Source organism: Notolepis coatsorum (assembly GCF_963971535.1).
Source record: "Notolepis coatsorum genome assembly, chromosome: 2".
In the NCBI taxonomy this organism is placed as follows: domain Eukaryota; kingdom Metazoa; phylum Chordata; class Actinopteri; order Aulopiformes; family Paralepididae; genus Notolepis; species Notolepis coatsorum.
Window position 1 is genome coordinate 225070876 of NC_140166.1, and position 22649 is coordinate 225093524.

Genomic DNA, 22649 nt, shown 5'->3' on the forward strand with positions numbered 1-22649 from the left:
GTCAACAAACCCTTCTTACGGCAAGAGTCGAGTGGATGAGCACCGGAGAGCTCCTCTTTCAACCAGCATTAAACAAAATGGCCCAGTCATCTATTCACTTTTGTTTAATACATGAGGCGTTGTCTCTAATGTTATCTAGCTACCAATAGCTCCTGATATCAACGTGACAGCTTGGCATTCGTTTTAGCAAGTGCTGGGTAGCGTTGGCTAACTAGCTATCGCTCGTGAGCTAACAGCTACCGAGCTAACATTACTGTTTAAACAAAACTACACAGTCAACTATTCACTTTAGTTTAATACATGATGAGGCGTTGTCTAACTGGCTAGCTACTGATAGCTCCTGATATCAACAAATGCGCATTTCAGTTTAAGAATGATAGGGATGCGCCAGCATGAGACATCCGTTAGCATAGGTAGCTAACGTTAGCTCATGTTAGATCACAACGAAATGATCCAGTAAACTAAATTGTTCACTTTATTTTAATACATGATTCATTGTCTAACGTCATTTAGCCGGCTAGCAGTAGCTACAGATAGCTCCTGATGTCAATGTCTTATAACATAATTGACATTATTCGTTTTTGCAGCTGAACATTGGCTAATTAGCTATCATGCTAACCTGTTGAACTATCGCTCTGACTCAATAGTATCCATCTGCAGAACGTCAGCCCCAGCACTCTCAGGCCCCATGCTGAATGTGATTCCAAAGCAGAGTATACACACAGACAGTGGTGCTGTTTGCAGATAGCGAGCATTTTGATTTGTGGCGTTGTCTCGCAGATAATACAACTACAACTACACTTCCTGATGAATTTCAACTGAAAAGTTAGACCTTTGTTTGTTAGGATGAATGTAAAATGTACTGATATTTCTTTTCTTACTTTCCCCCAAGATTGGTCTGAATATGACCACCCCTCATAGCCGCTCACACCTTGGTTTGAGAGAACTGTCTGTCTGTTTGGTGGACTGCATGAAACCATCACAGCTGGACCAAGAGAAGAGCTCTTTGGACTGCATGGAAACAAGTAGGGAAATGTTGACTTTAATCTGTAAACATTATGACTTTATAAGTGTTGACTTTAACCTCTTAACCTCTTCCGCCTGTGCGGTCCGTCAGTGGACCGCAAATGACATAATGGTCATAAATGAATATTTCCAGACTGTTCTATAAAACTAGCGATTTTAATTTCAAACGTATTCAAGTATAAACATCACAACAGCATTTAGAATGTATATTATCATCAATACGTTAGTTTAGGAATAGGTTAAAGTGTTATATAGATAGATTTTCCTCTTTGGAATGTCAATGTTATTTCGCGAGAGGTGACCATTTTGTAAAACCGGGGGAATGGGAATTGTAGTTTTCTTTTGCTGCCATTTTGTAGCGGAGTTCCACAGGTCTGCTTCTGCGTTGAGATTTGTCAAAACTACACTTCCTGGAAAATTCTATTGGGTTCAAGGTTCATAGTACTTTATGAATTATTTCAATAACTGCTATTATTCGGGATAATTCTACCACAAAAGGTAACGTTTATGACAAATATTGAAACGTAGTTAGTTTATCTTCCCTATTGTTAGCATGTAGCAACAATTGGATCTGAAATTAGTTTCAAAATGGTTGCACCCTAATCAAAATAAAAAAGCTACTGTATTTACAGTAGATTTCATTATCTGTTCTTATGCACGCCTGGTGATACTAAATCCAAATTAAACTCGGGCATTTGAAAGATAATATATGTATATATTAGGGATGTGATTTCTCCGGTTTAAAACGGAATTCCGGGAAGCCAAGCCCCGACGCACAGTCACACACAGTACAAGCCCTCACACACAGTACAAGCCGGGGGTTGCGGCACTGCAGATATACCCTACTCCTTTCACCCGCCTCTGCTGTGCTCAGCACCAGGGGAGGAAATTAGGCCACTTTACTCGCCAAATGCGAGTATTTTTTACGTTTGGCGAGTGATTCATGAAGACCACTCGCCAGTCTGGCGAGTTGACAGTGCCACGAGAGCACTGCACAAGACCCGCGGACATATATAATGTTTAATAAACGTTCCCGCAGTACTGGCCAACCCGCGGACATATATAATGTTTAATAAAAGTTCCCGCAGTACTGGCCAACCCGTGGACATATATAATGTTTAATAAAAGTTCCCGCAGTACTGGCCAACCCGCGGACATATATAATGTTTAATAAAAGTTCCCGCAGTACTGGCCAACCCGCGGACATATATAATGTTTAATAAAAGTTCCCGCAGTACTGGCCAACCCGCGGACATATATAATGTTTAATAAAAGTTCCTGCAGTACTGGCCAACCCGCGGACATATATAATGTTTAATAAAAGTTCCTGCAGTACTGGCCAACCCGCGGACATATATAATGTTTAATAAAAGTTCCTGCTGTACTGGCCAACCCGCGGAAATATAGAATGCTGAATAAAAGTCCCGTGGTACTGGCCATCAGTCAAGGAAGCACTCGCAAACAGATAACGTTAAACACAGAAGATGGAAAACAGACAGACTGAGCAACGGGGAACTGCATCCAACCCTAGTACAACTCTCGAGTCCAAGGCAAGGACACATTTAAATTACAGAGGTGTATGTTAGTCTATTGCGCACCGGACTACGACGTAAGGTTCGACATTTTATTTCATGCTCAAAAGCCCCTGGCTTGCACATCGCAGTCACGAAAGGGGCTAGCTCAACCAGTGCACAACAGCAGACCAACCCAACTGACGTTACCACAACACTTGACGGTACTTCACAGCACTGTCGTAAGGCCACCGTGCCGTCTTAAAGGCACAGTGAACACTCGGATACATACACAACATTGACGTGGCTTGACAACCGAGGTTCAAAGTTAACTTGATTGACTGATTGAAAACTTTATTAACAGATTGCAGAATGGGTACAATACAGTACGGCTCAATACACACAATTGTTAAGGGGATGCAGACCAGGGCCCCGTTCCCCGTACCTGGATAACTGAGTTAGCCGGATAATTTCCAGTCAAGTCTGACTTAAGCCGGACCTTCCCATTCCCCGACGCGCGATTGTCTAAATCACCATGACAACAGATCAAAAAGTTTGAGCCTGGTCGGGAGCAGGGTTAACTTCAGTTAGCCGGATGAACCATGGCCACACCCCCGCAAAGAAATGACAGCTCGCTTCCTGAAATGATTCTCACAGTCTAGGATCTGCATTATACCATTCTGAATTACGTTTCTGTGCTTCGTTTTCCTAGAGGGGGCTTTTGAAATGTATAATAATAACTAAATGCTGATAATAAATCATATTGAGCCTATAGATTTACTTTGTCCTAAATAAAATAATGCACGTCATATACGGCGCTCGGAGTCGCGATACACGCTGCATGTGGTTATTTTAATAACGGCGCATTGCAAATGTGAATCCCGCAGGGATATTTTTAATGAAATGAAACCTATCGGCCGTTTGGCTCTGATTAGTTTCATATATTCTCCTCCGCTGTAGATTTGCTTAACGGAGCGCCCGGGATTGTGTTTCATTCAAGCATAAAATTGAAGTGTCTATGCGGGGATTGTGGTTTTTGTGTGATATTGTAACTGGGATTAAAATGTCTGATGAGATGCGCTGTTTGACGGATTTGAGAAATTGAATGAGCCGTTGACGTCACATTAATGCATTTGAGAATAAAGAGATAAAACTTCATTCAAAAGAAAAAACATTCTAAACACGGGTCTCTTGTCCATTGATGGTCTTGGATAAACAATGAATCTATCCCGTCTGGCACAGTGGCGCAGCGGTAGTGCTCAATCCTGGCAACCGGGCGACCGGTGTTCGAAACCCCGCGTTTCCAATATAATTTTTTGGAATTTAATATTAATGATTATACGCAAAAGTAGCCTAGTTTTAAGTTAAAATATTATAAATCTACATGCATTGAGGATGTCATTCTTTATATAGCTCTCAACGTGCACCAAATTGAATTATTCCTACATTGCAAAAAGAAGGAGAGACTAGGATTCGAACCCGGGCCGTCTGCGTGAAAGTCAAAAGCAGAAACCGTTACACCACAGTGGAGATAAGTAAAAGATCCACCATACATCAATCAATGGGTAAGAGAGCCGTATCCTTATTCTGTATAACAGTTTAACTAATTATTTTCGCTAGCAAGATCTCATTTGATTATTCAATCCATAAACCTACTGCCAGCAGGCAAGTTTAAAGAAATATAATCTGATTGATTGAGGTAATGAGGGACTTAAAATTAGCCTATAGATAACGCATTTAACTTGTCGGCGAGGCGATTGAGCCGTACTGCAATCTGTTAATAAAGTTTTAAATCAATTAATCAATCAATGCCGTTCAAAAATCAGGATCTCTGCTATCGATAAGTGCTGGCTTTTCAACTGAAGCGGCCGCGCGCACTTATCCTGGGTCTCAAGTCTGGTTCGAGTTAACGAGACTGAATCCACCTTCGAGGAACAGGAAAATCCCGGCTTCAAACATCGGGTTAACTGAATCTGGATAATGGGACTCTTGATCGACTTAGTTGAACCAGGTACGGGGAATAGGGCCCAGAGAGACTTTCGTCTTGTTTACATCAGGGTCCCCCATTTTCAATTCATCATAACATATGACATACACGACATACAGATAGATGTGAAATGTATAGATGTAGCAGTACTGTCTATCTATCTATACACTTCACAACATACTTCGGTTTTTTTCTTTCACTGCCCAACCCAGTCCAACCCAGCATCTTTCACTGCCCAGTTCAGCCCAACCCAGTCCAGAATAGATCCCTCTTTCATGTTAATGTGTTATGCTAATATTGTGAAGAGTAGAGACTGTTATTAATGTTTTATGCTAATAAATATTTTAAAGAGTAGACATTATGTGATTATTACTATGATTGAAAATCAATTTAGACGAAGACATACAAAGAAGTAATTATCACAATTAGTTTGTCTGGTAAAAAAAATCAGATACTCGCCAGTTGGCTGGTAAGCCAAAAAGTTAGTTTCCTCCCCTGCGTCGGCACCAATGAGAAGCGGCTATTTGCTTTTTCCCCGCCTCTGCTGTGCTCAGCACCAATGGGAAGCATCCATTTGATTTTTTAGTTTTCTGAAAGGCGGCCATTACTCTAGCTCTACACGAGAGTAAACTTGACAACAACACTGACATGCGGCAACCTTTCCGAGACGGTAAGTTAATTTGACTTATTCTAGTCTAAAGAAACATATATATTACTATTGCTATTGATAAATCTAGGTAACATGACGAATGCGTTTGTTAATCGGAACGTTATTTACGCGACAACCACTGTGTGTGCGCGTGCTCGCTCGCGCCGCGCACGTTCCATGTATGACTTAACACTGAGTGCCACGGACGAGAAATCTCGTTAGTTCATGCCAACCGTTGAGTGCCACCCAACGAGAGATCTTTTTAATAGTTTTTTTTATTTATTAGCGATTTCCATTCATATTTCATCAATCTAGCCTCATGTTTGGTCTGGAACTCTCTCTGAGCTCCATTGGGAAAATACCGCCCCCTATCGTCTGTCCGCGTGGTATTGCAGCCTTTGGAATGGAGTCAATGAAAACGGATGTAAAAAAAAATCCGGAATCCACATTTTACTTCTCAGGCAAGTAACCCGAGCCGATCGGATTCATTGTGGACCATGAGAACAGCGTGGAAACGGTGTTTCGACCACCTAGCGTTGGATCAATAAACGCGATCGATATTTGGAATGGCGATCAGGAATTGGACTAATCTTTTTGGAGAACATCTGATCTGAGGTAAGGAATCTATTTTACCAGTCTTGGGATAATCTGAGCTTTTTTCACTTGTATATCAGCGTGTGCCGTATGTGTGTGTGCGAAATAAGATAATCGATTTTTCAGCCTGCTTCTATAGCGTGCATAAGTACACATATACTATCGATAATCTAGCGATTATTTGAAAACTATTCATAAATAGGCCGAAAAATGACAACGTGTTTTGTCTATTCCAGTAAAGGGCGATTATCACAGAATCGTTATATTTTCCTGAAACTTTCAAAAAAGTTTTTCAAAATGGTATAAAATGGAAATGAACCGATTTTAAAAAACAATCCGTTTCGACACTGTTGACTGCAAACAAATCATTGATAAGCGACGGCCATATTAGACACATAGCCATAATTTAAGATATAGTAAATGCATTCACAATTATGAGAGCTCTATCATTGAAGTGGGTGGTGGCATACAACGGCTTTTAAACCACCGGACCTGTGGCATCCAAAGTGTTAATGTACATGTGAATGCGTTTACATTTACACATAAATGCAGCTATGGCATATATTCGGCCGAATCCTTCACAAATATTGGACCAAATCTAACGTTATTTAATTAACAGTGTAAAAAAAATTACCATTTAGCTATGATTAATAATTGTCACTCATAGCTTTCAGCATCTTATAACCTTGTATTTACGATCACCCATAACTGCATAAACGGACACGCACCCCTCTACCTTCAGGAACTCATCACTCCACAATCCTTCACCCGCACCCTCAGATCCGCAGGTAGCCTGCTCCTTCAGGTCCCCAATACCCGGCTCTGCACCATGGGTGACCGAGCCTTCTGCACGGCTGCACCACGCCTGTGGAACAGCCTCCCCATCCAGCTGAGGGCACCACAGAGCCTGGACTCTTTTAAAGCAGGCCTGAAAACCTATCTGTTCAAAAAGGCCTTTGACTGTTAGCTTTTTATTTAAATTTTATTGCGCTTTGTTTTTAAATTGTCTGTTTATACTATGTTTTTAATTAACTATGTTCTATTTTTATTCTGTATTTTATTTTATTTGTTTTACTAATAACTATTTTATTCTATTTTTTTAACTGTTTTAACCATGTAGTGTAGCACTTTGGGATCCCAGTGAACAAAAAGTGCATTACAAATCCAATCTATTATTATTATTTATTATTGTATTTATTCCAGGGTTTCCGTTAGAAAATATTGTTGCCGGTCTCCGTGTCCTGGAATATTTCAATCTCCCGGACAAATGTGAGAAATTCCCATCAGTTTATTGAGCTTAAAAACAATTGATAGGCAGGCTAATAAAGAATGACATCCTCAAGGCATGTAGATTTATAATATTTTAACTTAAAACTAGGCTACTTTTGCGTATACAGTCATTATATTCCAAATAAAATAAGTCCCTCGAGACTCCGTGCTGCTGCGGACTTGAAATCAAATAGGTGTCTGTGGGCAGTCGGCCCGACATTAAACAGCAGTCTGTTACAATCACATTTTTATGAGCTAACGAATTCCGTTATATTGGACATTTGTATTAATTATATCAAGCTAAGAACTGAGAAATTTGGCAGAGAGAGACTGCAACATTATCGTGGGGTTCACTGAAACGTTCAACGAAGCGATAAACTAATCCCAATAGTATGCAACTGCAGAGCCAGCGGCGCCATCAGGTCCGGTCTGGGGACCGCTCAGCAGAGCCACCCACCCAGTGGCTGAATTGCCAATGGCTGAATTGGAGTATTGCACTGTGCGGGCACAACTGTGAGCTCTGCGGCTCTGCAGTTGCATGCTTCTCGCTAACCCAGCATCAAGCTCCCGCCCCGCCATTCTCATCAGCAAACCACAGGTCGCGCTGCAAACTTGCTGTGCGCGTGATATGATATAGGAACACACATCGTTGTCATTATTAGACCTGCTTGGTGAAGCAACAATGAAACAAATTTAACTATTTTAATTCAAATTGTGCTTAGAGGGAATTATTTTCACGGGACATAATGACCGGAGATATTTAAATATGTCGGACTTCAACAGATTTCCCCGGTAAAAAAGCAGTAATTACCGGACAATGGAAACGCTGATTTATTCTTTATACTCACCCTTAATCTTAAAGCTTAGAATAACAGCTATTTGATCTCAAAATTAGTATTCAAGTGTTTAATAGTAGGTTAGAGAGAGAGAGAGAGATACCTGGAGGTTATTGATTGATTAATTGATTGTTTACATCAGGGTCCCCCATTTTCAATTCATCATAACATATATGACATACATGACATTAGGGCTGTCCCCGACTACGGATTTGGATAGTCGACTATGATTGGCCAAAATTTGCCGTTAGTCGACTATTAGTCGACTATAAAAAAAAGAATAAAAGTATAATTTGTTTATCATTCCATTTGGGCTGTGGGGGGTGCTTAATGTCTGAAGGAGTCGACTGAAGGCTTCTTGTCCTCTGCAAAAGCATGCAATTGGTCCACTGATGGATACATCTTGATATTTGTCTAGGTTCTCAACTGGTCTAGCCTCGGGACCCAACATTTTCCTTAGTCATTAAGTCGCAACCCAAAATTTGTAACCACTATGATTTATGTAACAAAAATATTTTTGCAGTAATACGCAATCTTTCAAAACATGAAATAAACACAAAGTGCAACAAAAGTGCAACTATTGCTAAAAACCCAATGAAATAAAATAATAATAAATAATATTATGCTTCTTAGCAGATTTCTTAGCTTAACATAACAGACCTAAATTTGGGGGAACTAATGGGATAACTGGGGTTGCAACAAAAGTGCAACTATTGCTAAAAACCCAATGAAATAAAATAATAATAAATAATATGCTTCTTAGCAGATTTCTTAGCTTAACATAACAGACCTAAGTTTGGGGGAACTAATGGGATAACTGGGGTTGCAACAAAAGTGCAACTATTGCTAAAAACCCAATGAAATAAAATGATGATAAATAATATGCTTCTTAGCATATTTCTTAGCTTAACATAACAGACCTACAGTAAGTTTGGGGGAACTAATGGGATAACTGGGGTTGCAACAAAAGTGCAACTAGGGGCTAAAAACACAATGAAATAAAATAATATATCCTTCTTAGCAGACTTCTTAGCTTAACATCCCAGGGAATTAATGGGATAACTGGGGATGTTGTTTGCTCCTGACAAGAGTCTCAAAGTCTGGGGTGATGGTAGACAAAGCAACTCTGAGGTCATTCTCAATGTCCAATCTGTTCCTCCGCTTTGTCTTCAGCTGGACCAGAGCTGAGAAGCCACTTTCACAAAAATAGTTAGTGCAACAAAAAAAAGTATATATTAAAAAGAAGAAAAAAAAGAAAAACACGCGCATCCGCGACCCACTCAAAATGGCCCAGCAACCCACTTTTGGGTCGCGACCCACCAGTTGAGAAACACTGGTCTAGTGTGTTCATTAGATGGGTGAAATCCTCTTTCAGTGCCTCTGTGCCTGTTTTCTTAGACAGTTAGCCTCTGGTATGCGTGCCATTAGCGTTAGCCACGCTTCTAGGCCTCTTTTTCTTTTGGAAAGAATGAAAAATTTAAAAAAATATTTTTTTATAAATTATATTATTATTATTTTTATTCGACAAAGAGGTTGGCAGTCGACTACGGCTCCTTTCGACCGATTAGTCGACTATTCGACTAATAGGGGTCAGCTCTACATGACATACAGATGGACAGTACTGCTACATCTATACATTTATGACATACCAGATTTACAAATACAGTACTGTTTGTGATACAAAAAGGAGTCTAAAAAAGAGAGTATATACATTTGACAGAGAGAGAGAGAGAGAGAGCTTTTCAATTTGGTGACCATTTTGAACCATGGGAATTGTAGTTTTTTTGCGGCCATTTCGTAATAGACATCGCTAGCATAGCTGTCAACATTGGGATTTGAAAAAACTGGATATTTCTACCATGCCTCAATGTATCAACTTTAAACATACACTAAATGTTAATGTTAGAAATGTTTATTTCCACTAGGGGTGCACCGATGTATCGGTCGGGTATCGGTATCGGCCGATAAGTGCCTTGTTGACTGCAATCGGCCGATAAGCTCGAATGTGCCGATGGCAGTAGCCGATAAATTCAGTCGCGCAACGGCGTCGCGTCCAGTCCACTGTCCCCCACACACAAGCTACTGCATCAAAGTTACTACTAAATATTCAACATTCTCTTTTGAGACTCCGCTTCAGACTCTTATCATTTGGCACTAAAAGCTAAACATTGTCACCGATATGGCTGTCCGCAACATGTCATTAATTGTGTACGCGAGGTGGTTGCTCAGTGACGACGCTAACATGAGCTAGGTTAGCTAGCATGAGCTACCGGGAGGCAGAAGACTAACCTTACTGGTGAAAATGTGATTTACGTTGGAATACTCCTTTGCCAACTTGCTGTACTTTGCTTGCAGGTCTGCAGCCATTATTGCTGGATTATGAATAGCCCCAACTTTAGCCAATGTAACGTTATGGGTAAACCTTTAACATTAGTTAACGCTAGCTTTCGGTTAGCTGTTCAATGCTAATAACGCAACCAAGCGAACCCATCAGAGCTCCCCATCAACACCGCTCTGTCGGGAGGATGGCATTTAAGAAAGTATCTGCTGTTAAAATGACACAAACATTCGTTTTGTGGCATTAACGTTATATAGTTAGTGTTACGCGTTCAATTACATCAGCATAGTATTTACCCGAAGATAGCAAGCAAGCCGTTCATAGCTCGGTTCCATTCCGTTGCTCATTCCGTACCCAACTACCCATTCTGCAATCTGTTAATAAAGTTTTCAACCAGACAAATTTATAGAAAGGCTTTGTTTTATTATAACATTTGTTGCAGTAAAATCATTGTGTCTCGTTTGGCCATCCTGTGGAGCGCGCTGGTCGGCGGGCACTGCCGGGCAGCTAACGTATTAGCTTGTTGTGGTTCTGAGTTTGACTCGCAAGCAGATCAATGGCGGCATGCCCCGAAGTAGAAAATGAATAAACGCTTGCCGATTGGTGGTAAGAACAGCAGGAGGTGGGTGCTAGCGGTGTGGCGTAATTGGCCGAATCGACTGTCAATCAAAATGGTTCCATTGCATTGGTTGAAAGCTCTGGTTGAGAAAATAGTATCCCTCTGCAGGCCGCCAGACGATACTGGGAGAGGGATAGTGATACCATAAACATATTTCTTGATGTTTCCTTTTTTTAAGTAAGTAAAGAGGCCTACAAATACAAACATACACATACAAATATACAGTAGTTTCATTAAAAAAAAATAATATTAAAAGAAAATTACATACTTATTTTTTGCCACAAGTATCGGTATCGGCCGATTGTGTTAGTTGAACAATCGGTATCGGTATCTGTGGCCAATTTTCATATCGGTGCATCCCTAATTTCCACCAAGTGCAACATTTCCTAAGAACAGCAATGTCTATTCTATCAACTCCAAATCTGTGCGATGAGTTCAATTCTCCTGGTGCATGCAGAAGTAGAATTGCTGTCTTGTTTTGGATGAATGAGTAGAGATGAAAAACGGAAATCTTCTTTTATTAAAGTAGTTTTGACATGTGATATAGATAAAGATATTGTTTCATTGTGTATTGATTAACTTTACATTTGCTCTTCATTACGGGTTCAATGGATTATGGGTAAATGCAACGTTAAATCAGTGCTAATGTAAGACTGACTTTACATTAAACGAATGACAATAATATAGTATAAAGTAGGATATCATTTGGACCAAAGAATGGTGTTGTCTCACCCTACTCTCATGTTGTTGAGGGAGAGCACCATACATTACACTGAGAAACCACGGCAGAGAGTGAGCTCTCCGGGAACAACCCCACTTTGCCGGTATTGCTTCTCTGCCTTTTGTAGGTAAGTAGTTGTAGAATGTAATAAATTTTGCGCTAAACCCCTCCTTTATCCGGGTGGCTGTTCTTCTTCTTTGGGTCGCAACCGTCTTCCGGTCTGACTTCCTGTGCTAACGTTCTAATCTACACTGCTGCCACCTGTCGTCACGGAGGGGAATTGCAGCCATTTTGTAAAAATAAAAAATAAACTGGAAAAATACGGGAAAATATTTTAACGGGATGACGGCGGGAAGAAAGGTTGAAATACAGTACAAAAAACGGGATGGTTGACGGGTATGATCGCTAGCTGTCGATCAGCGTTGGACTTTTTTCACCTGACAGCGAGGACTCATTGGTGAAGTGTAACGCGTGGGAGGTCACGCTGACTTCATCAATTCCTGCCTTTTGCTAAGCAAGCGCCCAGACCTGACCTGTAGGCGTCGCTGTCCACAACGCCAGATTACCACCCTCGACTTGCCCTCCCCCTAACCCAGCCAAACGAGTTAGTATGACGATCAGCCCAAGTCGCAAGCAATTCTGACTCCGGGAGTCGAGACCACAGCCTCTTGCATTGGTGATGAGCGCAATCTCCGCTACGCCACCTGACCGCCTTCCTATTCTATGTTCTATAATATTATTTCAAATAGCATTGGTCCGGATGGGAGAATTCAGTACTGTATCTACAGAACCTTCTGTTTAATCATCTTCCCTTTATTAATTTCCTTAGATTTTTTCTACACATGATCTCAAGAAGGTACTGAACGAGATCAGTGGCAGTTTTTAATGTTTGGTCATTATTAGCATGGTGTTCACTGTCAGAAAAATCATTCATATTCTCCTTGTTTCATTACAATTTAAGCAAGCCTAGTAATAGACACAATATTTCTGACACTGTGAATACATTCCCTGAGGTCCATAGATGTCCCTAGATACCAAGAATATGCAAATGGACCTTGTAGAAGTGTAGCAATATTCAATTTACCTAGGTATATATTTTAGGCGGATTTTCAGAAAATATTCCACGGGTTAACACTTTCATTGCCACTTGTTAACATGGTAAAACGTGGTTGGATGCCAGCACCCACTTCAATGATAGCTTTGTGAATGCATAATCTATTGGTTAAATTATGGCTATGTGTCTAATCTGCCAGTCGCTTATCAATGACTTGTTTGCAGTCAACATTGTCGAAATGGATTGTTTTTTAATCGGTTCATTTCTGTTTTATAGCATTTCGAAAAGCTGTCATTTTCTTGAAAGTTTCAGGAAAATAGAAAGATTCCGTCAAAAAACGACATTCTGGAATACATAAAATACATTGTCATTTTTCGGCCTATTTATGAATCGTTTTCAAATAAACGCTAAATTATTCTCGAAGTCAACTTCCTGTCTGTTGTTGCTACGCAACTAGAGCGTGGGGGGAAACTGTCCCGCCTGGTACATTGTGTATGCTTCATTTAGTGGAGAAACGGATCGTTAAAGCGGCAAATTAAAGACAATCAAGCGGAATTTTCTTCAGTCCTTCACAATGCCAACGAGCTGCTGTGTTACGCGTTGTACTAATGACAAACAGAAATCCAAATCGCAAGTTTTATACCATCACGGAGGGAAAAAGTGGCTGGCAGCTAACATTAGCTACGTTAACCTAGACAAATAGCTACATGCTGAGCTAACGTTAATTATATCATATCGAACCGATAGGAGCTTATCTTATCTAATCTTACATGGATGTTTGATCGGGTAGTGGCACACGTGGTACCACCACGTAAGATTAGATAAGATAAGCTCCCATCGGTTCGATATGATGTAATTAACGTTAGTTTAGCATGTAGCTACCACGACCACAACACCAGAGGGAGTTAGCCGAACATTAGCCGCCAGCCACTTTTTCCTCTGTGATGCATCAGCTGGTATTATATAAAATATAAAACTTGCGATTTGGATTTCTGTGTTTGTTATTAATACAAAACGTAACACAGCAGCTTCAATTTGGGTATTCGAGCACAAGTGTTTTGTATGGACATGATGTCAAGTCAATCAGGGCGAGCTTCTTTGACTCATATCTCGCCTTAGAATCACCAGAAAGGCTTTCGAAATAGTGAAATGCCATGTTGGCCTCAATATTTTCAAAACAAATCGCATGAAAATGTTATGAAATGAACAACAATGTGATAAAACATGTAAATCCGTTTGTTACCCTCATACCAAGATGGCGGCGGTCTCGTGACGTCAGTGTCTTCGAGAATCTATAGTATATGTGTACTTATGCACGGTCTAGAAGCGGGCTGAGAAATATATTCTCATTTCCTGATCACACACACATACGGGACACGCTGATATCTCTGTGAAAACGGCTCTGATTACCCTAATACTGGTCAAATAGATTCCTTACCTCACATCAGCTGTTCTCCAAAAAGATTATTCCAATTCCTGATCACCATTCCAAATAACGATCGCGTTTATTGATTGATTATTGGGTACTGTAAATATATATTCCACGTTGTTTTCCGTCTCGCAATCACTTCGGTATTATTCAGATGCCTTGCCGGAAAAGTAGAATGAGGAAGCTGCCCCCCCCCCCCCCCACCAGTCTAATACAATAGGGTGCAGTTACACAGGGATAGACGATAGGGGGCGGTATTTTCCCAATGGAGCTCAGAGAGTGCTTGGAGCACTAGCGTGAGGCTCGATTGATGAAATATGAATTCAAATCGCTAATAAAAAAATACGCTATTTAGCGTTGGTGGCATTCAACGGGCGGCATGAAATAACGATATATATAGCGTCCGTGGCACTCAAAGTGTTAAGGGGATGCAGACCAGAGAAAGACTTTCGTCTTGTTTACATCAGGGTCCCCCATTTTCAATTCATCATAACATATATGACATACAGATAGACAATACTGCTACATCTATACATTTATTACATACTAGATTTACAAATACAGTACTGTTTGTGATACAAAAAGCGTCTAAAAAAAGAGTAACATTTGACGTAGAAACTGTACATTGGAGGAGGTGGGGTGGGGGGGGGGTTGGGTAGGCGGGGTGGGGGAAACTGTACATTGGAATATCGACGAAACCTTACTTGGTCCCAAGAAAGAAGAATGGTTTTGAAAATGTTCAGGTTTTTTTCTTAACACTTTGAGTGTCAACGACAAGAATTCTCGTTATTTCATGCCAACCGTTGAGTGCCAAGCGACGAGAAGTCGTTATTTTTCTTATTAGCGATCATATTTCATCAATCTAGCCTCACGTTACCACTGGGACTGGCTTTGAGCTCGAACAGGGAAAATACCGCCCCCTATCGTCTCTCCGGATGGTATTGCACTCATTGGAATGGAGTCAATAAAAACGCATGGAGAAAAAAAAGTCCGGCTTCCACATTTTACTTGTCAGGCATGTAATCCGAGCCTACTGCAGTCATCATCGCCCACCATCAGAACAGCGGAGAATATGTGTTTCGACCACCCAGCGTTGGATCAATAAACGCGATTGATATTTGGAATGGCGATCAGGAATTGGAATAATCTTTTTGGAGAACATCTGATCTGAGGTAAGGAATCTATTATACCAGTCTTGGGATAATCAGCTATTTTCACAGATATATCAACGTGTGTGTGTGTTAGGGATGTGCATCTCCTCACTGAGGCCGATGCGATGTGCATCTCGATACGGTGCCAACGATACGATACATTAACGATACATTTGAAGCACCGGGCGATGCGATATGGTTGAGATACGATACGATTCGATACGATTTGATTCAACATAATGCGATTCGGGGCGATACGATGCGATTCAACACGATGCAAAATAATAATAATAAATAATACAATTTTATGGTATGACAGAGGATTTGGTTGTATTCCTTATATGCAGCTTATATTATTATTAAAAATAAAATAATCTACTGTAAGACAATTTATATAAAAACTCTTGGGTGCCTAAGAAGACTTTTGCATAAACTGTCTTTTCTATCCACTTTAGCTAAAAACACACGAGATTTATTTATCATTATTATTATTTTGTTCCTATTTGTGAATAATCATGCACTGAAATGTCAAATCACGTTCCATTTGTACCTGTACAATATGGTGAATAAAGTAATCTGAATCTGAGAGAGAGAGAGAGAGAGAGAGAGACTCCCCGTCTGAGCTGCCCCGTCGACAGTTGATGATGTCACACACTAGACTAGGTCACTAGGATGCGTCTATAGTACTTTCCGACCGTAGCATTATGTCAACATCACGGAGCCAGGCTGGATGGATTGCATGAAGCGATATAATTAAGAAATGAATAACTAATAAATGTGAAGTTATCTTTGAACCCCTGTTGTCAAGCGTCTTCAATATACCCCCCCCCCCTCCTCACTAATGTTACTGGTGTTGCAGAGTCACTTTAGTTAGACACTAGTTTAGCGTTAGCTGAACGGCTAACTGGCGTTAGCCAGAGGCTACTAGCGTTAGCATGTTGAGCAATTCTATTCATGTCTCCTCGACTTCCACTGTTTGTTGATAACTGTGACGCGGCTCTCGCCTTATGTAGTAGCAAAGCAATAGTATCTGCTGTGTGTGTGTGCAGTCGCAGTGCACTGCTGACAAGTGGATGAGAGGAAATTATATCAATGCATCGGTTTTTGACCGATGCAAAGACGCTACAACAAGATGCATCGCGAGTTCAGCCTGACATTTTGCAGACGCGGACTTATTCCACCGGTGCACTTGCATCGTGAACGTGTATGCCGGCGCACCGATGCAAATCGATGAATCGTCACATCACTAGTGTGTGTGTGTGTGTGTGCGTGTGTGTGCGATCAGGAAATAAGAGAATTGATTTTTCAGCCCGCTTCTATAGCGTGCATAAGTACACATACTATCGATAATCTAGCGTTTATTTGAAAACGATTCATAAATAGGCCGAAAAATTGCAACGTGTTTTGTGTATTCCAGTAAAGGGCGATTCATGTGGAATCTTTTTTTTCTTCTGAAACTTTCAAAAAACGAGCGTTTTTCAAAATGGTATAAAACAGAAATGAACCGATTAAATTAAAGGAAATCCGTTTCGACAATGTTGACTGCAAACAAGTCATTGATAAGCGATGGGCGTATTAGACACATAATTTAAGATGTAGTTTATGCGTTCACAAATATGATCGCTCTGTCATTGAATAGAGCGCTGGCACGCAACAGGGTACCTAGGCACGGCACTGCTGGCACGGAAAGTGTTAATGTGATATATAAACGGGGAACAAACTTAACTTTTCTACTTACCAGCCATTTGGCTGGTAGATTTTAAAAACTACCAGCCAGGCAGATTTTTTACCAGCCAAAAATTATAAATAGCTTTTTAGTATATCGCCATGTGTTATTATTACTATATAATACTCTCATATGCTATTTTCAATTAATATCATAAACAACATAAGGAATATTAGCATAATTTTGAGTGGACTAAAGGAATGAGTCAGCGTTTAATAGTTTTAAATGCAAATAATTTATTGAAACATAGAAGTGGGGTTGGGACACACACACACTGTTTCAACTCACCACCCCTGCATCATATTGTAGTCTGTCTTCAAACTTCCACTCCTCTCGAAACTTTTTTATATTTGAATATCAACATTATCTGTCCATCCTCAGTAATCCTCAGTTTACTATAATATACTCCTGTCCTGAGTCCTGACTAGTGACTTCATTGTCTTTCCAAACGCACGCACACACACAGGGAAGGGGAGAGTGCCCCCCCATTTGCCTTTCCCCAGTCCACACTGTCTGCTGTTCTCTATGGCTCTGCGCCTCTGCCTCTGATCAGGATTAGCTTGTTGTAGTGATTGTAATGGTACATAAACGTTAATTTCTGGCGGTGTGGGCATAAAGGAATGGCGACGGTGCAAAGCATGTAGATGCATTTGACCCGTTGTGAGAAGAAAAAAAACACCACAGACTTATTTCGGGTCGTGTAGGCGCACTGCTGTGTAACGCTGCTCTGCTTTCAGAAGCACGGACTGGGCGGATATCATATGACTCGCGGAGTTGCTACAGGGTTTTTCAAAATAAGAGTATCCTATGAACCGAACGTTGCTAGCTGCCGGACCATAGATATTATGACTGGAGCTGCGCTTGGTGCGGAAAAGAGACCCGCACAGGATTTTCAAAATAAGAGTATCGATATGAACTACACGCCAGGTGGTGGGCAGACCTCTCATTTTTACTTGCCAAACCTTAAATCTACACGCATTTGGCGCTTGGCGGGTGCTTATTTTGTTCCCTGTATATAAATGTGTGAATTGGCTATAATAAGGTAATTTATAAGCCTGCTATTCTATAGTCTATAATAATATTTCAAATTACATTGGTCCGGCTGGGAGAATTCAGTACTGTATCTACAGAACCTTCTGTTTAATCATCTTCCCTTTATTCATTTCCTTAGAAGGTACTGAACGAGATCAGTGGCAGTTTTTAATGTTTGGTCATTATTAGCATGGTGTTATTCACTGTCAAAGATGGAAAGAAAAATCATAATTCATATTCTTCTTTGTTTCATCACAATTTAAGCAAGGCTAGTAATAGACACAATATTTCTGACACTGGGAATACATTCACTGAGGTCCATAGATGTCCCTAGATACCAAGAATATGAAAATGTAGAAGTGGAGCAATATTCCATTTACTTTTCCATTTTAGGCGGATTTTCAGAAAATAGGCTCCGGGTGGAAGAGGTTAAGCCAGACTCTAAATTTGCCTAAAAGGAAGATTGCTCCACTTCTACAAGGACCATTTGCATGTTCTTGGTATCTAGGGACATCTATGGACCTCAGGGAATGTATTCCCAGTGTCAGAAATATTGTGTCTGTTACTATGCTTGAGTAAATTGTAATGAACCAAAGGAGAATATACATTATTTTATAAAAATGTTTAATTCACTTTGAAGGTGAATAAGACCATGCTAACATTGACCAGACGTCAAAAATCCAGGTGCTCATTCAGCACCTTCTTGAGATCAAGTGTACAAAAAACTAAAGACGCAACATTATGTCATACAGTCTAGAGATTGATTTTTGACGTTATGTCATTTTGGGACCGGTATCGGACCCGTCTGGCTTAAGAGGTTAAACTATAAAACCCAGCTACGTACCATTATAAACCTCTTACATGGAAATTAAAGCTGAATAAAATCACCATCTCTCCTTCCTCTTGACACTCTTCTCCATCCAGAGAGCTGTCCTGTCAGGCCTGGGAAGAAACCAAGCGGCTTGGATGGAAGAAAAGGTCTCTGCTGTGACCAGTGTGGAAAAAGCTTCAGTTCAAAGGGCAATCTCAATCAACACCAACGCATTCACACAGGAGAGAAGCCTTACTCCTGTGACCAGTGTGGAAAGGGCTTTAGTCATCTGCATAGTCTGAAATCACACCAGATGATTCACACAGGAGAAAAACCCTACTCATGTGACCAGTGTGGAAAGAGCTTTATTAGGCTGCATAGTCTGAAATCACACCAGAGAATTCACACAGGAGAGAAGCCCTACTCCTGTGACCAGTGTGGAAAAAGCTCTAGTTCAAAGAGCAATCTCGATAAACACCAATGTATTCACACAGGAGAGAAGCCCTACTCCTGTGACCAGTGTGGAAAGGGCTTTAGTCATCTGCATAGTCTGAAATCACACCAGAGAATTCACACAGGAGAAAAACCCTACTCCTGTGACCAGTGTGGAAAGAGCTTTAGGTACCTGGGTAATCTGAAATCACACCAGAGAATTCACACAGAATGGAAGCCCTACTTTTGTGACCAGTGTGAGAAGAGCTTTAGTCATTTGCATAGTCTGAAATCACACCAGAGAATTCACACTGGAGAAAAGCCCTACTCCTGTGACCAGTGTGGAAAGAGCTTTAGACAACTGAGTACTCTGCAAGCACACCAGAGAATTCACACAGAATGGAAGCCCTACTTTTGTGACCAGTGTGGAAAAAGCTTCAGTTCAAAGAGAAATCTCGATAAACACCAATGCATTCACACAGGAGAGAAGCCCTACTCCTGTGACCAGTGTGGAAAGGGTTTTAGTCAACTGGCTAATCTGAAATCACACCAGAGAATTCACACAGGAGAGAAGCCCTACTCCTGTGACCAGTGTGAGAAGAGCTTCAGTCAACTGGCTAATCTGAAATCACACCAGAGAATTCACACAGGAGAGAAGCCCTACTCCTGTGACCAGTGTGGAAAGGGCTTTAGTCAGCTGTATAGTCTGAAATCACACCAGAGAATTCACACAGGAGAAAAGCCCTACTCCTGTGACCAGTGTGGAAAGAGCTTTAGGTATCTGAGTAATCTGAAATCACACCAGAGAATTCACACAGAATGGAAGCCCTACTTTTGTGACCAGTGTGGAAAGAGCTTTAGGCACCTGGGTACTCTGAAATTACACCAGAGAATTCACACAGGAGAAAAGCCCTACTCCTGTGACCAGTGTGAGAAGAGCTTCAGTCAACTGGGTAATCTGCAAACACACCAGAGAATTCACACAGAATGGAAGCCCTACTTTTGTGACCAGTGTGAGAAGAGCTTCAGTCAACTGGGTAGTCTGAAATCACACCAGAAAATTCACACAGGAGAGTAGCCCTACTCCTGTGACCAGTGTGAGAAGAGCTTTAGTCAACGGGGTCATCTGCAAACACACCAGAGAATTCACACAGGATGGAAGCCCTACTCCTGTGACCTGTGTGAGAAGAGCTTTAGTAATTTGTCTAATCTGAAATCGCACCAGATAATTCACACAGGAGAGAAGCCACGTCATTGTGGTTTGTGTGATAAGAGATTCAGTAGATTAGCATATTTCAGAAAACATGAGAAAATACACTTGGGAGAGAAGATTCAGGGAAATGTCAAACCTGTCAATTCACCTGCACATTCCCAGAGGAGAGAACTGTCAAAGGTCACAGACAGCATGACCAAATAGTGGTGACCTCTCGGATGTCAATGCCCTACCAGCAGAACCGGGAGTGAGGAAAACCCAGAGGGAGTTTCAACGAGAGGTTTCGTCCAACGCATCGCCACCACCCACCCCAGCAGGCCTTTCATCAAAGTGACTACACTTCACGCGGCTCTCACTCTTCCCCCCCCTGGTCATCAGGCCCCCTACAGCTATCCCTATGGCTCCACCCCCCCCTCCCCCTGCCGCCCAGCATGTCGAGCGACAACAGGAATACGAGATGAGGCCATACCCCAGTGGCCCGATGTACTACCCTGGATATCTGCCATCCAGGGATGATCAACACACCCGCCAGGACGACCAGCCAAGACTCCAAGAAGAGAGGCAGAGAAGATTACATTAGAATGCATGAATAATGGGGATGACTGTATTAAAGACCTTACAGATGTATTCTGGTCCTGAAAATGTATATCTGTTTAATCTAGTGTGTATTTTAAACTTGATTACAAAACAAGTGTGCATCTGTTTTTAAGTGCGGAATGCACTAAAGACAGTGATTGATAAGGATGTCTTTTCCTCCTCCTCAAGGGTCAACTTACATTCTCCAGCTAAGTAAAGGATGTTAAAAGTATACCCAGCGTCTGGCTAAAAGGTTTTTTTTCTTATATATAATTGAAGTAAGAAAACCAGCTATTGACATTTATAACTTGTGTCATTTAAAGACTTTGTGGCCATTGATTGCCACTGCTCTATATATGCTCTGTCGAATGTCCTGCTGTACTGCATTCCTCTCAGGGTGAAGAGAACTCTTCCTCACTGATGCATTTTCATCCTCATCCTCCCTCCTTGTAGCGAGAGAGGAAGCCAAGGTCATTTTGTATACAGACTAACCACGCTGTACATGTGTTTAAAAAAAATAACACCATGGATGATGTTTAAGAACGATGTTTTATGGAATTGCTAACAGTAAAGGAGATTGACTTTATAAAGGATTATAACTAACAATACCTGAACCAAGTATAACGTGTGGGCCCAGTGTGTGCTCCCACACAGAGTAGGGGGTGCACACGGCCCTCCCCCTGTGTTTAGAAAGTAAAGTACTTATAGTATAAAAGTACTTCTACCGGGGGCTGGGTATGTAATCCCAACACTGCACGCTGATTGGTGCTGACAAATATACTGTATTATGAAAAAGAGGTGTTTCTTTTTATCAAGATATGACTAACGCAGAACTATAAGAACCCTGTTCTCGAGTACAGAAACGTCTTTTTTGGTCGCTCCTTTTTGCCTTGAAAACCTTTAACTATACCTGTAGACTTGTTGGAATAATTGTGCATTCTTTTGTATGACTATCTTCTTCACACTCTGTATTCTTCTTTTTCGAATTAAAACCACTTTTTAAAAAGGACAATTTCTTCTCTTTATTAAAACTTTTAACTGTGAGCTGTGCTTGGCTCTCCGCTCACTTTTTGTGATGATTTTTAAACCATAGAGGTTTATTATTCTTCTGGAGAAAGATGACAAATACTGCATTCAGTATTTCCAGGCTTTTTTAAATCCTCAAACAAAAGTATCAACTGTTGTCTATCATGTTATGTGTAAAGATGTCTATTTTTGCTCTAAGCGAGAGTGAAAGGGACGGAATTTTGTAATTTATTACTCAAAGAAGGAGGTATCCTGCCAGCAGACATTCGGTTATTTAGGATTAACAACATCTGTCAAGTGTCGTATTTCAAATGCACTGGATAAACTCATCAGTGACTATGACGTGACTATGAAATGATTATCATTGTTTGTTTGCTAAATAAAATATAGACTGCAACCCTCACCAAGCCTAGCAACCTTGCGAAGGAGGACAGAGCGAGCATCAGATACTCTGTGTTTGACAGATTCATGATATTAATGGGGGTCTGAAGGCTAAGCATACAGGACGCTGTATGCTGAGCAGCCAAACCACCGGTTTATGGGTTTGTTGAACTAATCAGAGGGTCTGGGGCTTAATACAAGAACCCCTACAGCTGTAGCCAGTGTTAGAAGAGTTCCACTCATAATTAGGGCTGTCACTAACTACTTT

The 22649-nt window shown here is 41.0% G+C and overlaps 1 protein-coding gene across 1 annotated transcript; it reads left to right on the top strand.

Annotated features, from left to right (window-relative positions):
- Nucleotides 1-931: 931 nt before the first annotated feature.
- On the top strand, nucleotides 932-21953 carry LOC311222989 (uncharacterized protein). Its single transcript, XM_084307664.1, has 2 exons — nucleotides 932-1025; nucleotides 18867-21953. Exons 1-2 carry the CDS (start codon nucleotides 971-973, stop codon nucleotides 20261-20263), a joined length of 1452 nt encoding a protein of 483 aa, XP_084163790.1. The 5' UTR covers nucleotides 932-970; the 3' UTR covers nucleotides 20264-21953.
- The last annotated feature ends 696 nt before the right edge of the window (nucleotides 21954-22649 follow it).